Here is an 11,799-nt window from a genome sequence, read left to right on the forward strand (position 1 = left end):
GGTAGCCATGGCATTTGACTTGGCATTTTCCCATTCATTAATAATTACTATCTGTGTCTTAGGTGCTGGAGTCCTGTGTGGATGATTAAGACCATGCTTATAATAACGGCATAAAGTGTTGAACAATAACTACAGTAAATGTGACTGAAGTGGATTACACTTGTGTTGTGAAGAATGCAGCAGTAACGTTCTATATTGTTTGCCGCATCTTCTGTAAAATCACCTTTAAGATAAAATTAAGGTAAGAAAACACAATTCTGTTTTTGAAGAAAAACAACTCCAGCCTTTATAAAGTGATATGGATGCATGCATACATGCATTTAAATGCTTATTTCTCTCCAAATGAGTTTCATTCAGTTCTCCCGCCCCTCCCTGAACAAACAGAAAAAGGTCAGACAGACTGGGTTGAATTATACTTTAAGATGTTTGAAATTCATTAAATCAGATCATAAAATATCAATCCAAGACAAGCACAAGTTAAGTTAAAAATGAAGTGTTTGTAATAAGTAAAACATTTCTATAGTTAAGTATATTTAAGGGGACTTTTTTACATCCTCTAAAAATTAAGCCATTGAGACCAGGTTAAAAGAAATGGCAAAGATTCAAAGGAATAGTCTGAAATATTTGATTGCTTTGGTTTGAAATATAAAGATATAATACATTTTATTCTGTGGCTCAAGATTTTTTAATGACCTTATCACCTCTACATAAAAAATAATCATAATGAAAATCAATCATGATTATTTTTTATGTAGAGGTGATAAGGTCGTTTTTGGAGCAGGAAAGGTTTTTTTAACCTTGTGTCACATAGTACTACTGATCTAATGTGTGGTATTAGCTCCTGTCCACAAAAGGCACCAGTGTTATGACCTGCATGTGTCGTATCAAAACTGTAAATGACTGGTGACGATTAGTGACCTTTTGGTGGTCTCAAACTATTTACTTCAATTACAACCAGCTGTGACCATGCCAAGCTGCAACTGTACTTACAGTAACTTATATCTTATGACATACTGATGGTGGGCAAGCTGTGTGAAAAAAACCCCAAATGATTTACAAATGATTTGTGCTCATGATTCATAAATAATGCCTTATCAACACTTGCAAAAATAAATGAATATTCAGTTGAAATACTACATTATAGGCAAATGTTTTATAATGTCTTTTGTATGATGTTTTTTATGACTTTTATGAGGAAAAAAAGGTTGTATTTGAACAGCTTCTCTGGATAAACATGCTTCTTACTCCCATGATGGTGCAGTATTGGCATCTTCCTCCATAGGCTTAGTGGAACATGCAAACCAGCGAAAGTTTGAAACACTGATGGCAGCTAACAAGGAAACAAGAGGGGTGGGGCCAAAGACGAGTCCAGAGAGAGCTCGTGTTATGTCATGACCGACAATAATATGTTTATCTCCACACAAAACATGTGGCTCTGTCATGATTCTGCCACCAGACTGGAAAATCCTGACAAGACGTGGCAGAACCATGACAATCAGTATATCAGTAGCAAATTACTTGAATGTTGTACAGTGCAAAGATTATGTAAGGGCGAAAATGGTAAAAAGTAGACATATCCTGCAAAATACTTCATCCAAAACTATTTTAAACAACATTTTGCTGTTTACCATTATTGTACATGTTTTTTATGATTGACAGAGAGACTACATAGATTATTTCTAATTCATGTTAAATTAACAAGTGAAGGAAAAAACAAAATTTTACAGGATAGGCTACCAATCACAGCACTGCATTTTTTTTACATAAAATATACATTTATGTAAATTTTGACCTAAAATCTTGGAGCAGACTAACAGTTGCGGTCATGTTCGTTCAAGTTAATTTGCATACCACAGAAAACTATTTAATCGAACATGCAATACATTCCTAACCCTTTAAGCAAAGTAGTTTTTTCGCTATTTTCATCAACCATACTGAGCCAGAGAGTCAGGTACATTGTGGTTGTAAACCACAGATGCTATCAGTAATCTGATCTGCTCTTTGCAGACTACCTGTGTACCAACACTAAATCAAAGTTTGCACAACCACGCGTTATTTCAAATTCGGTTAAAAACGGCTTAAAGCTACTTCTGTTGGATCTTGCATTTTTTAAAGTCTCCAGCACTATGTTCTCTCTGTTAAATGTTGTGACAAGCTGTACCAACTTGTTGGCATGATAACTGGGTCAGTACTGCACGGAAAAGACTAGAGGAAGAGGTTTCACCACATGTGTTAAAATGTTTTCATAGTTAAAACGGAAAAACGAGACAATTCCTGACAAATAGAAAGGCCACAAAAAGATATGAATAATAAAATAATTCGAATAATTATTCTCACGGGTCAATATGATAGGGTTTGAATAACATACTTTGAATGACATTTGACTCTACTAATTTGTTTAACCTCATTTGTCAACAACCAATCAGGTGAAAGGAGGTGGGTTTGTAATGGAGTAATTCAGCATTATCACACGCTGTCAATCTCACTTACTAAGGCACATCATCATCTAGATTAAGGAGAGACAGACTGTCAAACTTGCTGTGAGTATTCGATTTGTATTTGATTCAGTTTTGGCAATGTTATGATATTAATTTTGAATCGTAAAGTTTTGTTTAGTGATTACTGCTAGTTCGTAGGTACAGCTCAATGTTTCGTGTGAAGAAGATAATCATCTGCAACTTTAAATCATTAAACACGAAGCATGTGCAGTCTATTGGTATGTGCTTCCTCCTTAACCAAAGTTTCTGTTCCCCAACAGTCTCAGGAAAATTTCACATTTTCCACAATGCCACTGAATGACAGCTCCACAAACCAAACTTGCGATGTGTTCATTTACAAGGAATCTGCTCGGATCCTCTTTCCCATTTTTTACTCACTGGTTCTTATCATCAGCGTTGCAGGCAACAGCTTGGTTCTCTGCATCATCTGTCAGAGGAAACATAAAATGAACTCCACCACGATATATCTGATCAACCTGGCCATCTCTGACACGCTTTTCACATTGGCTCTGCCCGGCAGAATCACTTACTACATCCGTGGCTTCGACTGGCCTTTTGGAGATTTCTTGTGCAGACTGACGGCCGTGATCTTCTACAGCAACACCTATGCTGGCATCGCCTTCATGAGCTGTATCAGTGTGGATCGTTACTTGGCCATGCTGCACCGTCAGCGATGTCAGAGATTGAGGAAGACCACGGTGGTAAAATGTATCTGTGTTCTGGTATGGATGGTGGTTCTCCTTGAAACATCCCCCCTGCTCTTTCGAAGCATGATTGAACAAAGACAAGGCCATTGGACATGCATGGAATTCTCCAATTTTATGGAAAAAAAGATGGCATATGGTCTTCTGGTTGCTTGCATCATTGGGTTTTGCATGCCTTTGGCACTCATTCTGCGCTGCTATAGCCAAGTCAATTCCAAGCTATCCAGGACGGCCAAGGAGAACCCGATGACAAGCAGGTCAGGAAGCAGCAGCAGGGCCAGAAATACAATATTACTCATTCTGCTGAGCTTCATAGTGTGCTTTACTCCTTACCACATTAACGTCATGCAGTTTTCAGTCAGAAGACTGTTCACCGAGCCCTCGTGTGAAGATCTGAAGTCTTTGAAAATGTCCCTGCAGGTGACCGTTGCCATGATGAACTTTAACTGCTGCCTTGACCCTGTTATTTACTTTTTCGCCATTAAAACCTACAAGCAGAGAGTGATGAGCCTTTTTAAAACCTACATTTCAACTTCTGCATCATCTAAGAGCATGCAGGAGAACAGCAGCAGTAATACATGAGTGTTATTATCAATTAATCAAGGATGAATCAAATGAAGGCACCTGCAGAAGAGATGCCAACACGTTTGTAAAGGTGTGCCTGGACTGCTGTAGGCTACAGAAAGAGTTTTTAAAAGCTTAAATTTTTTTAAGAAATCTTACCATTGATGGTTTAAGTTTGTTTTAGATTTTTGTTCACAACTTATTTTTAAAAAGATCACTGTCAATTCTGTCATGGATCACTTTTTTACTTGGCATTATTGCTTAGTTGTGTAACATATTTAACATAATTCTTTGAATCAGATTCTTATCATTTTATCAGTGCTGAAACAGGGATGATACATTTCAGAGAAAATCCCACATAAGGTCAAAAAGACTAGAAATCTGCCTACAATTCTGAGTGAAAATGCTTACGAAGGTGTATTACTGACATTTTGTAACACTGAGTTTTGCTTTAACTGTGTAATATTAGCGTTGTAACCTTTACATTTATTTTTCCTTTTTCCATTTAATGATCATGTAGCTCTAACATGTGTAGACTGTGAATTTCACTGGCTGAATACCAATTAAAGATCATCAGTTTAATCAGTTTCTTGTGTCATTTTCATTCATGGTCATCAAGTACCATCCTGAAAAAAACGAATTTGATGGCGTACTTGGTGGCATTTACTAAGTAACTCAAGGGAAAGCACGACAAAAAACTGAACACCACAAATAGAAACTTTGTATCCGTACCACATCTCAGTACTTCTCAGAATGTCTTGCACTTGGTTTATACGTCCTTTGTAGTTCTGACATATGAATCATCACACAGATACCTAACTGAAAAGTTACTATGCAATGACTTCACCATCATAACCTTCGGCGCGCGGGTAGAAGAGCATACTGCACGTGTGTTTGATGGGTGTATGTGGGTGTCACACATGCGGGAGCGCAATTTATCTTCCTGCTTAATTTCACCTGAGCTTCAGAACAGGATATCGACATACCCACAAGCACATGAAGTGTTTTTTTTAGCTGCTACAGGTGGTCTACTAGGCTTTGTGTGTATTCCATGAAGCTACGCGTCTATAAATAAATGTGGCGAACGTGGCAGGCATGAAGCAGCCCTACTAAAAGCAAGAATGTATGTAGCATATGATGTGGGTGAAAAAAATCTTCTTTGTGAAGTATATATTCTGGAAGATAATCTCAATATGACATCGATTCTGCTAGTAGATTAAGAATAGGTCTTCCCACGGTAGCTAGCTAAAAGTGGCAATAACTTGTGTTTTCTTAACCTTACCACACACCAGCATCCATATATTTTACTTGCCCACATTAGGATGGTAAAAGACACGTATTGGACTAAATATGTTAAGTCAAATGAACACAACGACACTTTAATATTTCCATTAAGACCATCTGAATCTTTTACAGAAAATCTTATGCATTTTGGATCATTGACATGATTTTTCAGATTTCGTATAATGAAAAATAAAATGACTGATATTGGCACAGGATTTAATGATACACCCTGGAACAGTAGTCAGTTTCAGTTTACAAGCTCTGGACTCAGCATGTGCAAAACTGCATTAGTTTTTTTACTTTCACGAATAATAGATTAATCTTTATATATTGTTTTCATTGCCAATTTATTTAACCTTTATTGTGCATGTATAACCTCTTAAACAATTAACGCATAATAAAAACGTGAGCATTGAGCATTGAGGTTTTATGACTAACGAAATGGGAATATAATCCAAATGCAAATCATCTATATCTGTACATAGATCAAAAGATTTGTTGGTTTAGAAGAAAGTCCAGTCGTCATCAGTCATTTAATGTGTGCTTTAGTGGTCTGAGGCAGTTGTGTGGTCTTTTCTTACTGTCAAACACTAGAATTGGCCCAGGTTGAAAGAAAAAGTGGATAATATTAAGTGTGTTGAGTCGAGTCTTAGAATGTTTTGTCCTCGGCTTTAATAATAAGCGTGCTCACAGATCTCTCTCCTAGTGATGTCTTCCCAAGCACGGAAGGGCCGAAAAAAGAACAATATAAGAACTTTGGTGCCCCTAGTGGTCGGGAGTGTTGTGAACTTATATTTGCTTTAAAATTCTGTTTTGTTGTGCACCAGTAGGCCTCCATACTATGGCCTTTAAATAAAATATTGCAAGCTGTTATTATTGAACTAATTTAAGGTTTATGTATTTATATTGAATACTGTTTGTATACTTTCAATTAGGTTTAGCAAATCATCTCCAAATAATATCCCTGTTGGAAATTGTAAAGTGTGCATTTACATCCAGTAACATATGGTGTTAATAGTGTGGTATTTTAACTGCAGAACAATTTATTGCGCAATTGCATATTATTACTCTTGTCCACTTATTAAGCAATATTTGATGCGCTGGATCAAAGATTGTAGTAGCCAAATGGTTAGAGAGCCAGACTTAAAACTCAAAAGTTGTACGTTTTATTCCCAGGCTGGCAGCTTTCTGAAATAAACCCTTGGTCACTTTGAGAGTGTAAGTCACCGATCTGGCAAATGCCAGTAAACAGCGACATTGTTAGCTAGCCTTTTAAATGATGTTTTATTAGCAAAGTTCGGGATGTTCCATCAGCAGCCGAGCACGCAATCTCTACTTAATTATCTAGGCTGGTTCACCATCAGCAATCACTGTATCTACCCTATCAGCTCCAGCAAGCTCTATCATTAATGGACAAACAATCTTACCTGATGCATCTTGCCAGATTTTCTTTTTGTCAAGTTTCGCCACTATGTCAGAGTCTACTGTGGTCTCCAAAGTAGCAAACGTTCCAGATCCTTCGGTGCCATCATGCGCACCCCAGCTTTCCAGCTCAGGGTCGGATTATACGGACTATTCCCAAGCTTCGCCCCGGGACCGCCATCCCCGCCGCTCTGAGCGGCATGCATCTAAGAGGAAGGGTTCGTCATCGCTCCCACCGGCACGATCTCCACCTCATTCACCGGCGTCATCATACGCCTCTGCGCTCCCCAAGATATCTGCATGCAGCAAGTGGACGATCCAGAGCCTTTGTCTGGCCCTTGCCAACGCGGACGTCCCATTCAGCAGGCGGATGTCGAAACTAGAGCTCTACACCCTCTACGTGTCGTCCCAGGTCGACGTCCCCTCGATGAGGTTGGCAAGATCGGCTGCCAATAACAAGCCAGGCTCGGGCAATCTACCTCCGCGGCTCGGCATGGCCTCCCTCACTCGAGCCGACGCAGCAAGCCTTCGGCAAGTCTTGGAAGCGCTCAGGTCACGCTAGAAGCCACGGATATCCCGATCGAGCACCTCCGGCAGCCCGCGGCATCTCAGCTCAATGCGTGGGACACCACCGCGACTGCAGATGACCGCCCCGGCCAGGCTGGCCGGCAACTCTCAGGAGCCCTGTCTCACCCTTACGTCTCAGGCGTGAGGCTGCCTCCGGTGGGGACACAACCGCTGGTCTCTGGACCACAATTCTTTGGCGACCATTCTCTCTCTTCAACAGGCACGCCCCACGTTTTCATTTGCCACAGCCGCTGCGATGCCAGCGCCTCCACACGCGCATGCAATGGAACCTCCATCAGTCTTCAGCAACATCAGAGCGCAGATTTTGGCAGAAGTCCAGGCTGCTGGTGCTCGAAGCGGACCCCATGCCTATTCCTGTACAACCTTATCCGGAGTTGATCTTCCAGTGAATCACCCACTGCAAACGCTTCTCGATGCCTCTCTCAATTCCATAACTAAGGCAGTTTCCCCCAGGACCCTGCAATCATACCTCACGGCGTGGAGAAGCTTCAGATCGTTTCACCAGGCTTTCAGCATTCCCTTCCCAGAATTTTCTCTCCTCAGTTACCTCATACATCTAATTTCTCAACAGTGCAAAAAACCTTCAGGCCAGCTCCATCAGCGGACTCCAGTTCTTCCATAAATTGATTTTCAACTTCCCTTCACCGGCCATAGCAAGCTCCCAAACATCAATGGTTATCCAAGGCATACGAAGATCTCAAACCGCCCGTCAGGACGCCAGGAGGCCCATTACCCTGGAGATTCTCACCAAATGCATCTCCACCCTCCGCAAGGGATATCACTCCATACATGTTGCCCACACACTCGACGCCATTGGTGTTCTTCGGGTTTCTACGATGCTCAGAGATCACCACCACATCCAAATTCGACCCTTCGGTTCACCCCACCATGAATGACCTCCAAGTGCTGGATTCGGAGACGATTTCTTACTCGATTAAGCAAAGTAAGACGTACCAGACCAGGAGAGGCCATTTCGTCTACGTTTTCAACATCCAGTCACCGATTCAGCCGTATCGAACCCTCCTAGCCTACCTTCGCTACAGACAACCCCGGTCAGTGGCCTTATCGGATCCTCCCTCTTTGTCGACGACTCTAATTCGCCCGGCCTCACGCTTCTGGTTTCAGAAGCACCTCAAAGCCGTCCTGCTCCAATCTAGCATCCCAGCAGACAACTTTTCCAATCACTTCTTCCGCATAGGCGCAGCTACCACAGCCCCCAAAAGGGCCTATCCCAGCCGCAGATCCAAGGCCTAGGCCGATGGTCATTGGAGGGAAGCCCAGCGAACACTCCTTTCCCGTATCATCTGATAGTCTTGGATGTTAGTTCAAACCTCAGCCACTCTGACGCATGACTCCCTGAAGATCGCATCACCTGCGGACCTATCGACTCAAGCAGGTGTCGCATTCACAGTTACCAGTTGTCCAGCTTTGTCACCCGGGAACGCCTCCGCAGGAGGCGTTCACATCTGGCGATCGGCTGAGCCGGTCTTCATTGCTGAAGGCGGCACCACGATACAGTTCGTTAACAAGGCAGCCAGCGCTTCCATCTCACAACGTTGTCCTCAAAGTCTGGAAGACTGCACCACTCGCCATGGAGACAGTATCGCAGCAGCAACCGCCCCCGCAGGGGCACGTGCTTCCAACCAGTGCTCTGCTGCGCCAGTCACAACCTGCCATGAAGCCAGTATCGCAGCAGCGACCACCCCCGCAGGGGCCCGAGCTTCCAACAAGTGTTCTGTAGCAGCAGGCACCACCAGCAATGAAGCCAGTATTGCAGCAGCGACCGCCCCAGCAGGGACCCGAGCTGCCAACAAGTGCTCTGTAGCAGCAGGCACCACCAGCAATGAAGTCAGTATCGCAGCAGCGACCGCCCCCGCAGGAGCCCGAGCTTCCAACAAGTGCTCTGTAGCAGCAGGCACCACCAGTAATGAAGCCAGTATCGCAGCAGCGACCGCTCCCCAGGGGCCCGAGCTTCCAACAAGTGCTCTGTAGCAGCAGGCACTGCTAGCCATGAAGCCACTATCGCAGCAGCGACCCCCCCCCCAGGGGCCGGAGCTTCCAAATAGTGCTCTGTAGCAGCAGACACTACTAGCCATGAAGCCAGTATTGCAGCAGAGACCGCCCCTGCAGGGGCCCGAGCTTCCAAAAAGTGCTCTGTAGCAGCAGACACTACTAGCCATGAAGCCAGTATCACAGCAGCGACCGCCCCCGCAGGGGCCCGAGCTTCCAACTAGTGCTCTGTAGCAGCAGACACTACTGGCAATGAAGTTAGTATCACAGCAGCGATAGCCCTAACGGGCCTTCATCATTTCGTTTTTACTAAATTTCAGGTTGTACCTCCGTAACGCACAGCATGGCATTTTGGGGGGTGTATGCGTACTTCGGCGGTTGTCCAGCTCTATTTTGCATTTGGGGTTGTGTTCTGGGCTCGAGCCGGTTCCAAGCCCGGAGCACTTGCTCTGAGCAGGGTAGAGTGCTCCGGGCTCGGATAGATCCGGCAAGCTCGGAGCCCACTCCCTGCACAACACGCCAAATATGCATAACCTTAGCATATAAATCAGCCCGATGTTCCATCAGCAGCAATCACAATAAGAAATTAAAAATATCCATTTGATAAAACAGTGAAGAAATAAGAAAATAAAAATTAACCAGTTAAGAATAAAAAATATATTAAAATAAAGTTTAGAATAGAAAATAAATAAAATAAAGTACAGCACAAACAGTCGGACGGTCAGAGGCACAGTGCACATTCATTAAATGCAAAGTTAAGCAGATGTGTTTTGAGTCTGGATTTGAATGTGACTACTGTGGGAGCACATCTGATCTCTTCTGGAAGCTGGTTCCAGCTGCGGCTCTCATAATAGCTAAATGCAGACTCTCCTTGCTTGGAGAGAACCCTTAGTATTTCTAGCTGATGCGATCCTAATGACCTGAGTGTTCTTTTGGGTCTATATTCAATGAGCATATCTGCAATGTATTGAGGTCCTAGGCCATTGAACGATTTATATACCAGTAATAACACTTTAAAATATATCCTATATGTAACTGGTAGCCAGTGTAAAGACCTAAGGACTGGTGTGAAATGATTTTTTCAGTGATCAATATTTTTCAGATTATAGTATGCTGATTTAGTTATTGCTTTGACATGACTACTGAAGCTAAGGTCTTACTCTAGAGACACACCGAGATTCCTGACTTGATTTTTTGTTGTTTGACCTTTAGAGTGAAGGTAGGCATTCACCTTGAGAACTTCATCTTTATTTCCAAATACAATGACTTCAGTTTTGTCTTTGTTTAACTGAAGAAAGTTTTGGCACATTCAACTATTTATTTCATCAATGCATTTGATCAGGGAGTCAATGGGGCTGTTATCATTAGGCGATAGGGCTACGTATATCTGTGTGTCGTCTGTATAGCTGTGTTAAGTAATTTGGTTATTTCTCATTATTTGGCTCATTGGGAGCATGTACAGGTTGAATAGGAGAGGCACAAGAATTGAGCCTTGAGGGACTCCGCATGTCATGGATGTCCACTCAGACTTATGGTCACCTATACTCACATAATAACCTCTTTCTTCTAGGTATGACCTGAACCATTTTCATACCTAAAGACCTCTAGGGATCCCGCCCCCCCAGTTTGGGAACCACTGATTTAGTATATAATATCAGTATTTAATTTATCAACTTATGCAACAACAAGCGTAACCAACATTTCATGTAATATTTTATAGATTGGTTGACTGTTGACACACAGCAAGTGTGATTGTTGCGTTCATATGCCTCTATGAACTGAACATAAAATGAGTCACAATGCAGCAATTTCAAAATAAAATGCCCCCAAAAGAGACTCTTTTGTCTTAGCCAGTACACAAGTAGAAAACGATAGCAACCACATATTACCTTCCAAACCCATTTTAAATTAATATAGGATCTCACGTTTCATTGTACAAAAACTGGTGTTAACAGTGTTTTTAAACATGTATGCTTTTGGCAGATACTGTTATCCAAAGCAACTGTATGTGCATTCAGAATCTGCATGTTATGTTTATATTCAGTGTTTTGTGCGTGTGAAGGTGTTTTGTTTGCATGGGAAGGACATAATCTTGCATTTCCTCATTGTAAGCCCTGGGTGTGAAACAGCCATGTGTTACTGCCATCTAGCGAATCAACCCCATAACAGCAAAGCTAAGATGGAATTGTGTTTTTTTCTGTGAAATTCTTCTTTCAGTCATAACTTTTGGTGTCACATCACTAGTCGCTTTGAAAAATTCATTGTAACATACACAAACGCAGCCATTAAAGTAAAAATATCCCACAGCAAAATTACAATGTTGTATTTGACCGATCAATCGACCTATAGGATGTCACACTTTTAGCTTCAGTATCTGTATGTCTTGCAATTCTTTAGCCACTGGAATTATTTTGTGCATTAGGTGACAGGTAAGCAGAGATTGAGAGGAAAACATTGGGTGGGTGGAAAGAGGAGCACGGCATCGGCAGAGAACCAGAGGTCAGGATTTTAACCTGGGTCAGCCAGAGGCACAATTGCGCTAGAAGCACTACATGTCAACTCACTAACCACTAGGCTAGACGCCAACATACACACACGTCAGAATCCTCAGCGTGCACAACTGATGTCATTGACCTGCCTTTGTTTGTGACCTCATAATGTCCTTCTTTTAAACACTGGAGGGCATCTTTCTCTGTCTTTCTTTTCCATTGTCTAGGCATTCTGTTAGA

The 11,799-nt window shown here is 42.3% G+C and overlaps 1 protein-coding gene across 1 annotated transcript; it reads left to right on the top strand.

Moving 5' to 3' along the window:
• Nucleotides 1-2,533: 2,533 nt before the first annotated feature.
• On the top strand, nt 2,534-4,346 carry LOC306898573 (G-protein coupled receptor 183). The gene is made up of 2 exons (XM_079464152.1): nt 2,534-2,540; nt 2,759-4,346. The coding sequence occupies exon 2, from the start codon at nt 2,786-2,788 to the stop codon at nt 3,782-3,784; it is 999 nt and encodes a 332-aa protein (XP_079320278.1). The 5' UTR covers nt 2,534-2,540; nt 2,759-2,785; the 3' UTR covers nt 3,785-4,346.
• Nucleotides 4,347-11,799: the final 7,453 nt, after the last annotated feature.

Source organism: Barbatula barbatula (genome assembly GCF_947034865.1).
Source record: "Barbatula barbatula genome assembly, chromosome: 9".
NCBI lineage: Eukaryota > Metazoa > Chordata > Actinopteri > Cypriniformes > Nemacheilidae > Barbatula > Barbatula barbatula.

Excerpts from the sequence above, each read along its gene's own strand:
- LOC306898573 (XM_079464152.1), top strand. The coding sequence starts at position 2,786 with ATGCCACTGAATGACAGCTCCACAAACCAAACTTGCGATGTGTTCATT.